The sequence below is a fragment of the Equus caballus genome, chromosome 19 (assembly GCF_041296265.1).
Source record: "Equus caballus isolate H_3958 breed thoroughbred chromosome 19, TB-T2T, whole genome shotgun sequence".
Lineage (NCBI taxonomy): Eukaryota > Metazoa > Chordata > Mammalia > Perissodactyla > Equidae > Equus > Equus caballus.
In genome coordinates this window covers 43,373,641-43,393,204 of record NC_091702.1, presented here as the reverse complement: position 1 = coordinate 43,393,204, position 19,564 = coordinate 43,373,641, and the positions used below count along the sequence as shown (strand labels likewise).

Here is a 19,564-nt window from a genome sequence, read left to right as displayed (position 1 = left end):
AGTAAACTCCAAAGCTGACAAGTTAAACATCAATCTTAAAAAAACTCGCAACTGAGGTGCTTTTTCAAATCGAAAGAGATGGTTTACATAATTTTCTGCATCCTTTCCTTACAATTTATTTCTTCTCCTTTATTCTAGTTTACCTGCAAAACTTTTTATAGGCCTATTTCTCTGCATTATTGTTCTCAATATGTACAATACACATTCCTATGTCTTTGTCCAACCAGATTATATTTTATCTTCTATAATATACCTATTAATGCCTAAAATATTTGGCTCACAAAAGATAAATAAGTGCTTATTAAACTGAAACTAAATTTTCTTCAAATCTGATTAAGTGTCCCATTTACCACCATCTTCTCTATACACCCCGACTGGTATTACAATTTTTTTGCATGGATTAGGTATTACTTTTTCTTTGTTCAAAATATGAATCGCACTTCTAGAAATTAAGCAAGAGCGAAGGCAAAGAATATCAAGACAGCAAAGATATGGCAGTCAAGTAGGTATCTAGAAAACAAAAAATAATCAGTCTTTTATCTAATGATAGATTCGTTTCCATTATAAGGCAGCAGTTCTTTTCGCTAACTTTCCTCCTTTTGGCATTCTGCAACAAATATCAACATTTTAATCTTGTTCACTCTTTAGAAAGAACCAACTATGTGACTTTCTTAAGGGGAAATTACAGAATTACAAGATAAGAATTAACTCTAGAGATAACAACCTCTGAGCAGGGCTTCACATCTTTTGACAGTTTCACTAAAATCCTAAAGACAACAATAAAGTCAAGTAAAGCCAAGGAAAAAAGTTGAACTTACCACCAAACAAAGGTTCTGGTTCCACCAATATTTCCTGCTTTTGAGGAATTGGAGCACGAACTTCTTCTCTATTAAAAAAAGGGGGGAAAATATCAAAAGGAAGTTTTCTGCTACCTGTTCTCTCTGTAACTATTGCGAATGCATTCAAATTAACACGTAAAATGAACACCAGACTTAGTGATTTTTAGGAACCACAATGACAAATGATTGTTAGATGGTTTCCATATAGAGATCAATCAGAATAAAGTACCTGGCACAGATAGCTCAAATGGTTTACAAAGAGAACAAACTGAAAAATAAAAAATATTTCCACTTTCCTCTCAAGTGCTCTACCCTAAATTCTCTCAGAGAGAAAAAAGAAAAAAAAATTTACACAAAAAGAAAAAAGACAAAAGTTAATGGAAAAATACAGGCTTATTAAGCAATATCACATTACCACTATATGAAATAATTAAATCAGATATATTAAAATAAGCATAAACAGGGCCAGCCCCGTGGTGCAGTGGTTAAGTGCGCACGTTCCGCTTCTCAGTGGCCTGGGGTTTGCCAGTTCGGATCCCGGGTGCAGACATGGCACCGCCTGGCAAAAGCTATGCTGTGGTAGGCGTCCCATCTATAAAGTAGAGGAAGATGGGCACGGATGTTAGCTCAGGGCCAGTCTTCCTCAGCAAAAACAGGAGGACTGGCAGTAGTTAGCTCAGGGCTAATCTTCCTCAAAAAAATAAAATAAAATAAGCATAAACAAACATGCAGGGAATTTTATGCTAGTTATGAAGATGGCTAACACAGGTATTACCTTGGATTATTTATTAAATAGACCCTAACATATACAGAGAAAGTAATTACTCATCTTTTAAAAGCCAACAAACTCTTCCAAGTTTACCTCCAGAGAGTTTACTAATAATACATCTCTTCCAGTAAAAAATACTCATTTAGATATACTGTAAAAATGGTGTATGTTCCTTTAAATATCAGTTTAATTATTTTAGGGTTTTAATTCAAATATTAAACTCTGCTGATTAATGTTCATAATAAGTAATAGTAAATTCCAAATATATTATCTTCTCGCTTATAATAAATGTTAATTTAAGTTAGGCCTAATGTTTTTCACTCAGGTGTTTCTAATAATAATAACTGAGCTTAAAGCACTGTTTTTGATTTCTAAGAGTTCGAACTCCAAAACATGCTTTATGAAATAAAGTATGAACACTCATTCATCAACAAGAACATCCTGTAATCAAAGAAAAACTAGCTGGACAAAGAAATCTACAATAAGTCAAATGATTGAAGGATAAAGGATAATTCAAAATTATGTTAAGTACTCTTTCCCACTAGACACCAATCACTGCTACCACACAGAATTTCAATAATCTAAAGGAACAGACAACACATCCATTTAAAAGGAAGCTCTATTAACCCTCTTTCATCAAAGAGAAATAGGCCATTATTTTAAGAAAACTAAGAACTTAAAAGATATCTTCTACCTAACTAAATCTTTCCATTATTGGTATACCTCAATTTATAGTATATATATCAATTAGGGGGATGGATTAAGTAGTAGTCCCTATATAAAAAGACTGATTACTACCTATTTGAGGGTATCTGTTCCAAGATTGTCAGCTACCTAATAAAATGGAAGAATGGAACAGAAAAAGGTGAACAGTAAAGAGCAAAAATTATACTTTAGGAATTAGAAGCCACTATCAAATGTTAATTAATTAGCAATACAAATAATCTAAGTCAAATTATAATGTAATTCAGTAAGAAATGACATTCATTGATTAAAACTACTTTTAAACATAATTAAGAAAATACGTTTTATACAGTGAAGACAAATATGTTCCCCTAAATCAGCTGTGAACACTTGTTATTCCAGTTTCTATAAACTAAATCATTTTTTCATACTGATTTCCTTTAAAAATTTGAGCTATGTTGGAGGAGAATGGGATATCACATCTGAAATACACAGCCAACAGTGACACGAAAAAAATTTGTAATATATTAATAATGGTCTATAAAGTTCACACTTCATGTGGAAACAATATTACTCTAGATTCTGGAACTAGATCAACAAAAGAGGTAATTATGGCCTGAATGTTTTTTGGCTTTTTAAACCTATCTCTAACATTGTAAAAATAAAATCCGTCTTTTGCCTATTCTTTAAAAACGGGATTTCTCTTGTTTAGTATTTCATGTTGTAAACACTGAGAGTTATAAAGGACTATAAGTATTAAAGTCTTATTTAAGGATCTTTTTAATTTTGTTTAAAAAAAAAATCAGTGGGTTTCCTTTGAGTGTCATTCATCTCTAATATTTTCCAAAGACTACTGGAATTTTGTCCAAAAGGTATTCATTGAAACTCTCATTGGTATCAAACACTAAGGGCAAAAAACCACCAAATCTGTTCACCATTTATTACTATTCTCTACATAGCACAACTTTCATATGATGAAGGTGCTTGTAATGATTAACCACATCTAACTATTTAAGGTATAAATGACTAGAATTATTTTTCAAAAATTTTTCATGGTAACTCAAAACTTTACTGGGACAATGTAGGAAAATTTAGAATTGGGGAATCTGAGCTTTATTGGGCTTTACTTCCATATCTGCTACTTAATTGCCGCGTAGCTTGGAAAAATGGCTATGCCTCTGCTTTCTCATCTGTAAAATGTGGCTAATAATGCCATCCTATAAGGTTCTTCTGAGGATTAAATAACAGACATGACAGTGTTCTAGAAAATTTAAAGTATATAAATATAAAAATTTCCACTTGACACTTTTTCAGATGCTTTCAATTTGTAATTTATTCAAAAACAGAGAATCAATATAACTGATAAAAATGCTACTGCTCAATTTAGACAGGGGGTAGCTCCTAACAATAAATAATAAATTCATACTCTGTGTGTGGTCTGACAGTGGAGACACTTGCTGAACTGGTACTGGGCTCTTCAGCGATTCCTCCACCATCCAGAAACATAGTGACTGCCATCTCCAGATTATTGTTGCAGGCTTCAAGCATATGTTTCCCTACACTTTCACTTGCACCTGAAATAGCAAAAAGACAGGAAAAAAGTTTTAAAAAGACCTTCTTACTTTCAGTTCATATTAGAATACAGAATTCCCAAGCAAATTAATAGTACTTTTCCCCTTTTAGAATAACTGACTTTTTTTAAAAAAACCTGTTCATTTACTTCTACACTGTTGGCTGATATACAGAGCTAGCAAAGAAAGTAGCAGCATTAAAATAGTAGTCTTCCTTCGTAATAAAACCAAAACTAAATAAAGCATTTATTTGCCACTTCCTTAAACGGACCAATATATATTTGTTAATAAACTGAAAAAAGGTAGAGAAAAATGAAAGACTACATTCTAGAAAGTTAGAAATACTTTCTATTAGAAAGAATGCATTTCAGTTAACATTTCTCTTTCTATTAAAAAGGTAGCATTTTTTAATGACAATGGGAGAGAAGTGAGATGGGACATTCTTGTCAAAGATATAAGTCAGTCAAAATCTGGTAAGAAATGTCAATCTTCATCATTTGAAACTGGCCCTATCACACACTTACTCATTTGTAAAGTAAAGCCAGTATAGTCTGTTAAGATGCAATGTAAATTGTAGCGCCCTTTAAGAAAATAATTTTAGGGGTCAGCTCCGTGGCTGAGTGGTTAAGTTCGTGCGCTCCACTGTGGCGGCCCAGGGTTCTGATCCTGGGCCCGGACATGGCACCGCTCATCAGGCCACGTTGAGGTGGCGTCCCACATCCGACAACTAGAAGGACCTGCAACTAAGATATACAACTATGTACAGGGGGGATTTGGGGAGATAAAGCAGGGGAAAAAAAAAAAAAAAGATTGGCAACAGTCGTTAGCCCAGGTGCCAATCTTTAAAAAAAAAAAATAATAATAATTTTATACCTGCATCAAGAAACATAAAAATACTCATTCCTTTTTTGACCCAGTAATTTGGGCTTCTAGTCAAAAGATGACTTATTCTTTTATTTATTCTACATAAAATACTACATGCATAAGCATGTCCATATACAGGTTCAGTACAGCTTCAGTTAATATTGAAAAACTGGAAACATAAATATCCCATAGTAGTAGAGTCAAAATTGTACAATCTATTTGATGGAACATTTTGTGGCTATTAAAAAGAATCTCAGGCTTTCCCTCTGGGGTAACTTTCCTTCTACCTGAATTATGTCCCTTAGAATCTCCTTCTAACGGGTGGGTATGTTTGGGGAGGGGGGGTGTCTTTTCGTGTTCTAAAAATGTCTCTATTTTGCTGTCATTCCTGAAAGACAGTTTTACTGCATATTCTATTTTAAGGCTGACAGCTATTTTCTCTCAGTACATCGAAGACAGCATTCCAATGTCCTCTGGCTTCTGTTGTTGCTGCTGGGAAATCAGTTGCCAGACTAAAGAAAAACATTTTTACAGCAATCTGTTGTTTCTCTCTAGTTGCTTTTAAGATCATCTCCGCCTTTAGTCTTCCGCAGTTTCACTTTGATTTATTGCAGCTGATTTTATTTATCCTCCTTGAGGTTCACTGGACTCCCACCACATAAGGATTATCTTTTATCAATTCTGAAAATTTCTCAGACATTTCTATTTAACAATTACCTTACTCCTCCATTCACACTTATCACATTCTGGAACTCCTATTAGATGTGTGTTAGAACTCTTTGCTCTATGCTGTACCAATCTGTTTTTTACCTATTCACTGAGCTTTTAATTTCAGTTAATTTTTTATAACTGGAAGTCCTGTTTTTGGTTTTTTCCTAATCTGCTTGGTCATGTTTCAGAGATCCTTACTTCATACTCATATTTCAATCTCTTCCTTTCTTCAAACATATTAATCAAACTTATTGGAGTTACTAAGACACAACAAACTTTCTGCAGTCTCTAGGGGTCACTGTCTCTTCTTTCTGCTGGCTCTTGCTCATTATGCCATGGTTTTTGTGTATTTTGTGATTTTTTAAATTGTGATCTCCTGTGCCCTGGAATTTTAATTTGTAGATTTTTGAAGCCTGAGTTGAAGGTACATTCCTCCTAAGAGGATCTGATTTGACAAGATTTTGTAAGGCACCATGTGGGCACTACCTTGTGGGACCACTTTAAATACATTCTTGACTTGAAGTTTTACAAGACCACATGGGAAATGTGACTCTGCAAGGACACTTGTTCTAAATTCTCAGGGAAGATATCTCCTGCCACTCGCCAACTGTCAAGGTTGAAACAATAAAGTCTCAGCTTCATGAAGGGGAGAGGTCTCCTTTCAGACTCCTCTCCTTGGGAAGGCAGCAGGCTTTGTTTCTTGTTTCCTGTGCCCTATGAGGCTATCAAAAGAGAAGTTCAAAGCCATTCAGTTTAGGCAGATTCCATCAGGGTGAAGGCTTGCTTTAAATCTAGCTAACATCTGCATTTTAATTTCATTTTTTAGCCTCTGAGCATTCTTTACTTTCTTGTTAGCCCAATGATGCCTTTTGAAAAATTTTTTTAAATACACATTTTATTCAGGATTTTTTCTCAGCGGGAGGATTATTCATGATATTGCTCTAGTTTAGCCCTACTGCCACAAATGAAAGTGCTGACTCTACTCATAAAATCTCTCATTTGTTTTCTCTTTTCCACTACTATCTGTAAGGCTTTAAATCAAGCCCTTAATACTTCTTACCTGGACTACTACAAAAGACTCCTAACTGATCATTATTCTATCTTCTACTTTGCTGTTGAGGTTATGTTCCAAAATACAAGTCTGATAATATCCTCCACTGGCTTAAAATTCTTTAATGGCTGACACCTACAGTATAAATTCCAAAGTCCTTATGATCTGGAAACTCCTTTGTGATCAGGCCTCAGCTTCTCTCTCTGGCTTTGGCTCTCCTCTTCCCCATCTTACACAATTCAGTATAGTCATACTGAATTACACGCTTGCATGTCCTTATCCTCCTCATCTTCCCCTTCATCTAGTTCATGTATGCTCAAAAATCACCCTAAGTGTTATTCTGCCCATTTGTGGACACTACCTCCCCACTTCCATCCCTGTGATACTCTTCTATTATATAGACAGATAACACTACTAAGCAGTAAATGTTGGTTTACTTTCTGGCTCCTCCAAGAGCAGAAGCTTCTTTTGTCGTGGTATCCCCAGCACCCACTGCGGAGGTGTCCCACATACAAAACAGAGGAAGATTGGCACAGATGTTAGCTCAGGGCCAATGTTTCTCACCAAAAACAAAGGAAATCTCAAAACAAAAACAAATGCAACTTTTGGAGAGGAAGGAATTAAAATATCCCAATAGCCAACCTCATGTTAGGTAATCAAACTCAAACTCTTGGGGCAAAACCAGCACAAGTTTGATGAACAATTTCAAGACTCATGCTTCCATATTATTTCTCTCAAAACCTGAGGCTCTGTTCAGCTAATATTTTCACACTGTGTCCAATTATATCGTGTTGTATTCTTATACTTCTTAAATGATAGTCTAAAAGTTCAGTGTCTACTGTACTCTGCCATTTTAATTTACTTATCTACATAGCAGCTTCTGAAAGTTAAAAGGTTCCTAATAGGTAGACTACTCTGGCTGTTTGTTCTGGGAGACAGACGCATGAACTGTTACATTTGCCTCACAATGAACCCTAAACTAGCTTCTCAAGATATCTACTGATCTTTTTCTTCTCAGAGAATTAAATGGCTGAGTTCATAACATTTTGGCTCTTGTCTCTCTAGGTGCTCACATTGCACTAAAGCACCACAAAGAACATGCTGATGGGCAAGTGACACTCCCTTCTTCCATAACAGCAACCAATGTTGGCTGCTTTCATTCCTTTTGAAATTTATTTGTTCATAAGGAAATTCAACTTAAAAAGGACCACTACATACAAATAGTTGTTGTCATCCTTTCCACCACCCTCCAACTAACAGAACTCCAGTGCCACTGACAGGGGAACCATTTAGAGAATCTGCTGGTTCTGAAGTAAAATAAAAGATGCTATGAACATCAGGAAGACTTGTTAAGCCAATCCTCAGGCAAGCTGGCCTGTTAACAATACGGTCTGCCTGTCCCCAAAGTCTTTTCCTAACTGCCTCAATTTTTTTTCACTTTGTTTTATTATGATGCCTAAAATTGCTACCACTTAAGAGATTAATTTGGGGGGAAAAATCCTTTGTAAAGCCATAAACACTTACTGAAGAGTTAAGGATGTATCAATTATTTCACAATGTAAACTAACTCAATCATATTGCTTCCCCCCTAAAACTCAGTAACAATAAACTGAGGTGTCAGTAGCTTTAGCATCCCAAGTGCCTTTTGGGGCAGACACAAGAAAGGCCTAAATGAAGAGTCACATGGGAGGTAACTCAGAGCACCAAAACGACCCTGGCTATCTGGGAATAGAGACACTAAACAGTCGGAATGAAGGTATCAAAATTTTTCCTCTGGCCAGTCCTATACCCAGTGATGCAGAAAACACATATTTCATATTCCCTTCTGTTCTCAAGCTAATGGTATAGAAGAGACACTAAGAGCCCAGATACTACTGAGATAAACCTGAGTTTGAATCCTAATTTTGTCATTCACTAGTTGTGTGACACTGAGCTAGTCTCAGTTTCCTCAGTTATAAAATGGGGATATTACCAAGTTCATGAAATGCTTGTGTGGATTAAGAAAATTCACATTAAAGAACCTGGCACAGCTCCTTATTGACAAATAACTGGCTATTAATAAAAAGACTGTCCCAAGTTATATGGTACTCAAGCTATCCATCAATGACACATGAAAAATATTAGAAGTATGAAGTGTGAATATTTATATATAGCTCATGGAGAACGACATTTTGTCAGATAGTAAACAGGCAGAGTAAGACAGCGCACAGTTTTCTTTCCCTCCCTCATCTCATGCTATGAAAATGTTTCACTCACATTAAACACTCATCTTTTTTAAAAAGCAGAAGTACAATGAAGAAAGCAAAAAATACTACTCTAGAATAAAGTGAACGTTATAGATAAAGAATAAAATGATACATGAAAGGCATCTCCTCCAAAGAAATTTGTAACAACTAAGCAGTATTCCAGTGTGACTAGGGAGAAACATCTAGAGCTGATGTAGAGGCAATAAAAAAACTTTATAAAAGTATAGATAAGTATTCCAAAATTTCCAAGGTCCATGGGTCTATTGAACTATAGATTAAAATAGAATTTATTAAAAGAGATTCTACAGGGAATGACTTTAAGACACAAAAATAAAGCTACAATAAAGGAAATAACAACTGTGATATTTTGGGGGCAGATGGTGTCAACATTTGAGGTCCAGAATTGCCATCCTATCTATAATCCTCGCTTAACCATTTAATGCTGGAATCTAAGCTGTAGGCAGCATATCCTGGAGATGGCTCTTTAACATCTCTCTTGACAATGTAACAGATAACTTCCATCATTGGAGCTTATCAGGATAGTGACCTGTAAGAGCTTTCAAAAAAAGGGGCCTCTACATATGTAGATTTTTTAAAAGGAAGCACATGCTAAATCATGGCAAGACTGAATAAAGTAGTATTAGAGAGGGGCCCCAGAAGCAAAGTATACCAGTCACTTTCTTAAATAAAGCCAAATTATCTGAGACATCCGTGCTTGTATAATCAGTCATTCTTAGTGTATCACTTAGTGTATCATTTTAGAAACAGAGGATAACTGAAAGATAATTAAAGATTCCAACATAATAGAGGCTTTTAGTAATGTGACAGACTATTTTTGGTGTTTCATAACTAGGGGATGAGGGGGCACTACTGGCATTTAACAGAGAGAAGCCAGGGTTGCTATAGTAGGTTGAAAAACAGCCCTTCTCCCCCAAAGAATGCTCACACCTTCATTTCAGACTTCTGGTCTCCAAAACTGTGAGAAAATGTGTCTTAGGCCATGTGGTTTGTGGTAATTTGTTACAGCATCCACAAGAAACTAATACAAGTGCTACATCTTCTGCAACGGATGGAATAGTCCTACACAACAAAAACTGTCCTAGCCAAAATGGGAATAACACTGCCACTGGGCTAAACAGAGGAATATGAGGAAGTGAAGGTTAACTGAAAGGGCAGAGGAAAGGTAAGGGGGGCTAAATGATATAGGGGAAACAAACAGTGATAACAAGTTTAATCAAGTTACAAGTTTTACCTATATACTCAGAGGTAATAACAATTTTTGATGGGTGAGCTGTAAAAAATTTGAACTTCTATCTTACATTCAGAATAAAGAACATACCTTTTTTAAAAGTGGGGGGGCTAATAAAAACCTTACAGAGTTAAACTATCTGTAAACTTATTTAAACGAGCTCATTTTGAGGTCCAATATTATAGGTAGCAGCAGGACAGCTTAATCTAACCCAGTGTCTCAGTTTGTTCAGGCTGCTATAACAAAACACTAGAGAATGGGTGGCTTAAACAACAAACATCTATTCCTCACATTCTGGAGGCTCCAGCAGATCCAGTGTGTCGTACAGGCCTGCTTCCTGGTTCACAATCGTCTTCTCACTGTGTTCTCACACGGTGGAAGGGGCAAGAGCGCTCTCTGGTGTCTCTTTTTTAAGGACACTAATCCTATTCATGAGGGCTCCATCCTTGCAGCCTAATCACCTCCCAAAGGCCCCACACCATCACATTGGGGGTTAGGATTTCAACATGAATTTTGGCTGGGGAAGGGCAGGGGAGGCAACACTAATATTTAATCCATACTCTGTGGCAGGAGTCCCACTTGGTTTCTCACCATATGCACCCTTTTTATTTTTCCCTTATCACTTCTTTCTTCCATCTGTTTTAAGCTTGCTAATGGCACCAATGGGCATTATTTAACCCAGCTTGTGGCACACAATTTATCAGTGGCCATTTCCTTGCTGCTACATCTTAGTTCACACTCTCTCTCCATTAATGACTTGATATAGGAAATAGACCCAAACGTGTAATGCAGTCCATGTCTCCACCACAGCTGGAAGGAAGAAGCAAGAGATATTTCAAACTTGAGCAGTCCCTTATACCTAGTCTCTACACTACTTTCAGTGCCAAAAGAAGGATAGTCTCTTCACTACTATCAAGGAACCAAAATATAGCAGTCATAAAGATTTAAAACAAAGAAACATTCCCTCTATAGACCCAGAGGGACAGAGCACAGAAATGAGAGAGAAACAAAGAGGTTACTTTTTGGTTCTATATTTCCCCCAGAAATAACAAAGTAAGCTAGACTGTTCACCAAGGACATGGGAGTGGGTGATAGTTGCAAGAAATAGGTGAAAGTTTAACTATTGACCTCATCGGTCTTCCACTCTGGAGTTTTTAAGCGTTCAGGAATAGAAAACATTAAAAAAGAATTTGTACACAGAAAACTAAGTTTACTAAGTGCAAGAGAAATGAAATGATTAAGTTAGGGGATAGATAAACACAGCTAACTTTCGTCAGATCAACAAAAGGAAGCTATACCGAGGAAAGTAGTAATACAGTGGAAAATACTCAGGGCTTGGAGTAAAGACACCAGAGTTCTAGTCCCTGTTCTGCCATTACCTAGACCAGTGCTACTCAAACTGTGGTCCTCACACCAGCTATCTATTACCAGTCTACGAAAGATAAGAACAGAAACTCCAGTGTAAGTATTAGAAACTTTTATAGCAATTTGATAGAGTAATTTTATGTCTGTTGAATCTAATAATTAAAAGTTGGGGCTTGAAAGATTTATGGACAACAAATTATCATATGGAAAATGCCCAATATCAACAGTCATTAGTAAAATGTAAATTAAAACCAAATGCCATACCATCACACACCTACTAAAATGACTACAGAAAATTAAAAGTAATAAATGGGCAACTGGAACTCTCATACATTACTGATGGGAATGCAAAATGGTATAGTGACTTTGGAAAAGTCTGGTAATTTCCTAAAATTATACCTTTATCATATGCCCTAATAATCCCACTCCTAGCTATTTATCCAAGGGAAATGAAAACTTATATTCACACATTTGTACATCTGTATACTAACATTTTTAGCAGCTTTATTTATAATCTCCCAAACTGAAAACAACACTTATCCATTCACTTAATGAATGCATAAACAAACTGTAGTATGTCCATACAACGGTATACTATTCATCAATAAAAAGTAACTACTCATACTACAACGACATAAATGAACCTCAAAAGCAGTATGCTAAGTGAAAGAAGCCAGACTCAAAAGGCTACATACTCTGACTCTATTTACATGACATTCTGGAAAAGAAAAACAATAGTCAAAAAGATTAGGCTACAGGTGAGGGGAGGGGTTGACTACAGCAGGGCAGGAGAAATTTTCGTAGGATGATAGGAACTGTTTTGCATCTTAATTGTGGCTACACAATGGTATGCACTTATCAAAAGTCACAACTACACACTAAAAAGGGTAGATTTTACCATATGCAAATTACACTTCAATTTTTAAAAGAATCTGGGCTTACTTTTTTTTATGTGTTATTTTTATTTAGTTTTTCAAGCAATTATTTTTATTGTATTTTACAAAAGTAATGATCCATAAAGATTGGAAATTTTTTAAAAAAGGTCCTTTCCTACAAATAAGTTTAACAAGCACTGACCTAGACATAACCCTAAGTCATTTTACTTCAGGCCTTCAATTTCTTGTTTGATTAACTCAGAAATGGGTCAAGATGCTTTCTAAAATATCTTCCAGCCCTAACCAAAAAGACCTATGAATATTCAATGATTTCTGGTTTCCTAAAGTGTTTACATAATATTTGAGGTATTACTGTACTCCTGATGTTGGAAGTAGCATCACACTCTCCCTGGTTTTCCTCCTACATCTTTGGTTTCTCCCAAGTCTTCTCTGTACTTTTTTCTTTGCAGTCTGTCAGGCGTTAGTGTCCCTTCGGCTTTGTATCCTGGAGCCTTTTTTCTCACACTACACTCTCCCCTACAAGACGCCACCCACTTTTATAGCTTCAACTGCCATCAATATGACTCCTCAGATGTCACTCCTCTTTCTACACCTAAATACTCATTTGCTTATTGAACAGTTCCACTTGGAAGTCCCACACGCAGCAACTTTTCTAAAACTGAACTAATCATCTCCCCAAACCTCTTCTATTATCCATGCCTTCACAAACAGCACTATTACAGACCTAGATGTCCAAAACAGAATCCTAAGCTTCATCCTGACTCCTCTGACTTCTTCCCACATCTTTCAGAGTCCACTTCTCTGCCCACTAACTTATTTTAGGACACGAGTGTCTTTCTTGGACTAATTCAACAGTCTTCTATTGATCTCTGTGCCCACCTCTTCTCCACTATAGCCAAGCAGCTCTTTCTAAAAAACCAAAATGTGATTATATCACTCCTCTAATTAAAATTTCTCATTGACTCCCCACTACACTCAGAATAAAGCCAAGATTTCTTAACACGGGTTACAAGGCATTCCTAATCTGGCACCCACTTATCTCTTCAGCTGCATTTTTTTGCATCTCCCACCAGCTATGCTCTATCCATTTGGAATAATCATCAATTCCCTAAACCTGCTACCTCTCTTTTCTTATCTCTGTATACATATATGTCTGTCCCTCTCTCCTCCAGGCCTTTGCATATGTTCCTCCTGCCAGAAATATCTCCCTAGGTTTTAGCCAAGAAATTATTTCTTCTGGGAAGCCTTTCTTGACCTCCCTCTTTTGTGCCCCCCAAACAGCTCCTTACCCCTCTCCCACTGTATTACTACCTATTCATGTGTCTGTCTTCCTGTTAACCTTTAACCTTTAAGCTTTCTGAGGACAGACACCATGTCTTGCTCACCATAGTATCCTCAGGATCTGAACCATGCCTGGCAAAGAGTAGTCTATCAATAAATACTGAATTATCAGTAAGATTCCATTCACAATTCAAAATTTATTACTTCTTAAATATCTGCTCAAATATTATCACCTTTTGAAATAGTTCTTAAAATTCCATAAGAGTTTTCTTTTGATTTCTGGAACACTTGCAACTACCTTTCCTGACACAGAGAACTTAAACATATTTTAATACTAACCCAAAAGAAATGAACTGCAGAAAAGAATATAACCGGAGATTGGCCACAAAGCCAATACTACACACACGTTTCTAATTTCTATAACAAATATGCATTCATTCAACAACTTTAGAGAGAGATTAAACTAAGGTCTCTTCTACAACTGAGGTTCTATAATTTCATTAAGTACATGAATTCCTACTATGCACAAAACCTTATGGAATTCTATACGTACTAGCAACCTCTTGTACTCTCCTCAGCTTCCATTTTCTATTCCCTCACATTTTGTCCTTATGTTCTGATTGCCTGTTTATTTTTACCTTTTCTATAGTGTCTATGTATCCCTCATCCCATGAATTATTCTGATTACGTCTGTGCATTTTGTATATATGTGGCTGGATGTCAGCCCAAGTTGATGTTAACAGGATACTGCCACGGTTCAAAACATTTTAAAAAATTGTTCTTTTGGAACTACCTTCTGGTCCAGCAGCACATTCTTTCCTCATGTTTTGAGAACTGATATGACTCCTGAAAGCAGTCAGCCAGTCATTCAAAGCCATGTATGATGAATATCAAGGGAGATCAAACTTAATAATATTGTAAAATGTGGTAGACTATAAAGTAACAGGACTGGTTTTCTATGTAGCTTCAAATGATTTTTAATGGCATCAATGGTAAATGTAAACAGCTTCCCAATATGATTACCTCAAAGACCACCATTTCCCTTGGCTACTTGCTTATCAAAGAGTTTGATCATGGAAAAAATATTTATGATGTAATGCTAATTGAAAATTTCAGAATTCTAAACTCCATATACCATGACGCACAATGTAAAAAAAAGAATAAAATTTAAAAATAAATATTTAAACAAGAATTGGAAGAAAATGTGAAATGAATAATATTGCTGTTGTGAGAGTGGATTAGTTTCTCCTTTTCTCAAAATTATTTCATGTAGTTGTGATATTGGCGTTTTGCTTTGTTTTGTTCTTTTGCTAAGGAAGATTTGTCCTGAGCTAACATCTGTTGTCAATCTTCCTCCTTCTGCTTGAGGAAGATTTGCCCTGTGCAAACATCTGTACCAATCTTCCTTCATTTTATGTGTGGGTCACCACCACAGCATGGCTACCAACAAGTGCTATAGGTTGGTCCCCAGAAACCAAACCTGGGCAATCAAAGTGGAACACACCAAACTTAACCACTAGGCCACAGGGCTGGCCCCTGTGATACCCTTTTAACAATTTTTTAAAAACTCAGTCATTACTTCATACTGACATAATATATATATAAAACAAGATTTGTTCTATTTAATGAGAAATAAGACTTAAAATTCTTTCAATTTTCTGTCCTACTTCTAAATGCCACAGGAAACGTAAGACTTGTATTTTTTAAAATGCATTGCTGGGGCAGGGCTGGGCTGGTGGCGTGGCAGTTAAGTTTGCACGTTCCGCTTTGGCAGCCTGGGGTTCGGCAGCCCGGGGTTTGCCAGTTCGGATGCCAGGTGCGGACATGGTACCACTGGGCAAGCAATGCTGTGGTAGGCGTCCCACATATAAAGTAGAGGAAGACGGGCACGGATGTTAGCTCAGGGCCAGTCTTCCTCAGCAAAAAGAGGAGGACTGGCGGCAAATGTTAGCTCAGGGCTAATCTTCCTCAAAAAAAAATTAAATAAATAAATAAAATAAAATAAAATAGCTGTATGTCTTCTCTCTAACCTCATTATTCAAAAAAAAAAAAGTATTGCTTTTACCAGAATGCTGAGCTTCCAGATAAGTAAAACCTTTTTGAAATCAGAGCACAAGCTCTTAAGGTCAGTTTAATTCATCCAGCAATGAATAAATATCAAATAGTACCTTTTTAATCATAAATACTACAATTTAAGAAATATGTAGACAGACCCCCAAATTTTTTTAAGATATGTGAAAAAGATTGAAGGGGCAAATCATGTGTTTCTAATAGTTAAACTATCAAAAAAAATTATTAATAGAAATTCATAATACATTAAGAAAAATCTAAGGTATTTTTCCCTTTTACAGACTTCTAGATACCACTGACTACTGAGGGTCTGCAACTTGATTCAGGAATAGAAAGCCCTGTAACTAGGAAACAAGCCATGCAGACTAATAGATAAAGGACAGAATTAAAGCAATTAAGTGAATCTCTTCATCTCACCACACTTTGGACTCTGACTATACCTAACAAAAATGTTGCATTGGAAAAAATAATGTGAGGTTAAAACAATCTGGGTTACTGAAGGGGTGGTAGTTAGCAGAAAAAACCGAAATTAAACAGGTGGCATTTTAAACCACCTCTAGAAAATCTAAAGAAAAGATTAATAATGATAATCACTTCTACATCTGACTCACTACAAAGACTTTTCCACGTAAAAATAAGTAGCAATATTAATTTATACACAGTTATTTTCTAATTCTCCTACTAATGATGGTCTGCTTAGACACTGGGAAATGCATTACACCTTTAATATAATAGTCCAAAAGCAAAAGTTTTACAATATTAAGAAAAGTTATCATTCCATTCCTTGTCCCAATTTTATTACAAATTGTACTTTACCAACTTTGACATTTTGTTTCATGCCCACAAACTGGATACAGCATCAAACGTCTAGTTATCATTGCAGAGCAAAAAACAAAACTAGCTTTAATTACGAAACGGCAACGTGCATACAACCAGTAGTGGTAAAAACAATATAAAATTTTACTTAACCAGATCTTGCACGTCAAACTCTATGTACCTTATCAGTGGAAATGTCTCTGCATCTAACAAATTGCCAGATAAAGTACAGATCTGCTAAGGGAGGGAACTAACATTCTGACCTCCTTCCAAAATGACAAACTAGAACGGCAAAATTACACTCAAGCACATGGAGTACTCTTCTCTCAAATCACTCCACAGAGAACTTCATCATTTGCTCCGCCCTCTAATAACTCATGCAAAAAAAGTTCAGCACCATCAGAAACAAGACAGAGAGAATTCATAGAATGGCTTAGGGCCTTTCCTCCAGGCGGTAAGAGGATCTGCGTGTGCCCTTCGCAGGGGTCCAAAGGAAAAGAAAATCCGAGGGTTTAGGGGATACTGACACCCAGAAACTGATTTTCTCTCAAAGAAGTTTCTGCCGCCATCCCTATTTTATCAGCAGGAGGCCCCGGCGCCATCGTCTCGGTCTTTATGATTTTATTATGGGGAGGTGGGAAACGCCACCCAGGATTCCTCCAGGCCTTCTCTATTAAGGGGGGCGGGGGGTCCCCCCTTATTCTTCTCTTAAAAGCTCAGTCTTGAAGGTACTCCTCAGCACCCCCCCTTTCTGGCGGCCTATCCCCCGGGATCGGTAAAGGCGCTGTCGAACCCACCGGCCTCGCCGTTAAGGCGGGAGGGCCCGAACACGCCAGGGCCACAGCGATGGCTCCGAGGGGCCCAGAAAGGGGAAGGGCAGGCCAGGGACGGGGGGAGAATGACCTGGCCGAGGAAGAATGGAAAAAGGAGGCGAGGGGATGCACTGCACCCCAGGGCTGCACAGAGAGGAGGAGAAGATGATGGAGGAGGAGGAGGGCGGTGGCCCGGGTGCGGCCCCCAACCTCTCCCGCCCCCAGGTCCCCGGGCCGGCGGGGGCGGATGGGCTCGGCCCATTCCCCGGGGCTGGGCTGACAGGGGGTCGGGGGGGTCTCCCTCCACACTATGAGGAGACCGAGAACGAGGGTATGGGGTGCTTGGGGGGGCTGTCTCCCGCCTGAACCCGCAGACCCGACGCCGTCGTCGCCTCTTCCTCAGGAGGGAGGACGGGAGCTGTGGGTAAAGCCCGAGGGAGGAATGCATGAAGGTGAGGGGAAGCCCGGGGCGGACTGGCCGCCCGCTCCAGACCCCACTCTCCACCTTCCGGTAACCGCGTCTCTTACCGGTGATGGCGGTGAACTGCTGAATTAACCCCTTCAGCGCCGACGACGCCGCGGAGCCCCCGTGGGCAGCCATCTTACCGCCGCCGCCGCTGCCGCCGAACAACAACACAGACACACACGGACCGCCCTCCCCCACCTCGCCGCGCGGTCTGCGCAGGCTCATTGACCGCCCCCAAGCTCCGCCCCTCCCGCCCCGCCCCCCCGCCGCGGTTGGCGCAGGCGCACTTCTAGACAGGTCCAAGAGCGCTCTCTCTGCTCTCCGGGATGGCTGTTCGGTTGCTGGCGCCCGCCGCATCCTTCTTTGCAACCTCTGGTGCCCTCCTTTCCAAGCTCTAAGGCCAGTCTTGTAGACACGGTGTCGATTCCTGGTTTCCGAAGGAAGCTTCGGGCTCGGCAGGTAGTAGGCTTTTCGCGTCTTAGCTTCACAAGCTTTATTGCCAGACCCAAATGCAGATGACACGGGTTTTTTTCTTTTTTTTTTTTTGCAGCTCCACAGCCCTCTGCTGGATTTCGTGCAGCTCCCATCAAAGTACTAATCCTACATCATTGCACTGAAGCGACTTTCGCACCTGCTCCCCAACCTTTAAACTAATTGCTTAGCTAACCTAGTGCAGCGACCCATCCAACAGAAGTAAAGACCAAATCCCTTCCTGCCAATAAAGCGCTGGGCGCAGAGTCTGACACATAGTAGGTTTTAACAAACGATTGTTCAGTCCGCTTTCCTTCAATAAATTTGTCAACTCGTGTCTCCCCTCAAGGTCTCACTTAATTTCCTCACCTATAAAACGAGGAGGTGTCATTTATGTAAAAAAAAAAAGTTTATATGTATGTACAGTAGAGGAAAGGAATGTATACAAAGGGCACTGGATAGTTGTCCTCAGAACGATAACGATTACCCCTAGAGAGGTGAGAAATAAGGGGGGTAGTGAGAGGGAGGATGGTGAAGGGAGACTTTGAGGAATTTTTTATCCTTTATGTTTAAACTAAGATAATATTAGTATGTTACTTATATAATTTTAAGTATTTTTTTAAACAATTATGGGGTGCTCTCATGCACTCAAATCTGATGATCTCCCACCTTGAGAATAAAGTTAAAGAAACTCAGTTTAGGTTCTAGCCTCCCACTTCCCACCTCCTACTCACATATTTTGCATCTACATAGGAAAATGACCCAATAAAAGATGGGATGAGTCATCTGGAAAATTGACCCACCCTAAGAGTTGATAAATGTGCTACTGGGGTGAATCAGGAAATAACCAAGTAGGGGCCAGCTCTGTGGCCTAGTGGTTAAGTTTGGTGCCCACTGCTTCGCTGGCCTGGGTTTAGTTCCCAGGCATGAACCTACACCACTTGTTGTTGGCCATGCTGTGGCAGCACCCCATGTACACAATAGAGGAAGATTGGCACAGATGTTAGCTCAGGGCAAATCTTCCTCAGCAAAAAGAAAGAAAGAAAGAACCAAGTCAAATCAAGGTAACTATGGGGTTATAGTTTCAGGAAGATATGATTGGTGTGTAAGAAAGCAGACTCCTGGTCAAGAATACTGTCAGTTAAATGACAAAGATTGGTCCTGGCACCACCTCCTAGGTTGCTGCAGTTCTCTGGCTGAGATGAAGAAGCCCAGGGACCACTCATGGATTTGGGAAGCTATTTGGTTCACAATGACAGAGAGATGCAAAAAAGGAGGGCAAAACCAGAGCAAGAAACAGTGTGACCTCTTCCTTCCTAAAGGCCTTAATCCTGAAGACTGTGTCACTACAGGCAACCATGCAAAACTGGGCTCCAAATAAAATGCTATAACACCATTGACTA

The 19,564-nt window shown here is 38.4% G+C and overlaps 1 protein-coding gene and 1 long non-coding RNA gene across 3 annotated transcripts in view; one reads left to right on the top strand and one right to left on the bottom strand.

Annotated features, from left to right (window-relative positions):
* The window catches only part of UBXN7 (UBX domain protein 7), a 41,380-nt gene extending 23,493 nt beyond the window's left edge, over positions 1-17,887 (bottom strand). Inside the window, exons 1-3 of the mRNA XM_001499603.7 lie at positions 17,753-17,887; positions 3,719-3,866; positions 819-886 (exon numbers count right to left, since the gene is read on the bottom strand). Coding sequence (XP_001499653.4) covers positions 819-886; positions 3,719-3,866; positions 17,753-17,825 — 289 coding nt within the window. The 5' untranslated portion in view covers positions 17,826-17,887. The remainder of the gene's footprint in view (positions 1-818; positions 887-3,718; positions 3,867-17,752) is intronic.
* On the top strand, positions 16,775-18,509 carry LOC138918987 (uncharacterized). 2 transcript variants are annotated; one of them, XR_011428818.1, is made up of 3 exons: positions 16,775-16,866; positions 17,628-18,149; positions 18,241-18,509. It is a non-coding gene; the product is annotated as an uncharacterized lncRNA (long non-coding RNA). The 2 variants fall into 2 exon arrangements; XR_011428819.1 differs by having other exon boundaries at positions 16,792-16,866; positions 17,599-18,149.
* The last annotated feature ends 1,055 nt before the right edge of the window (positions 18,510-19,564 follow it).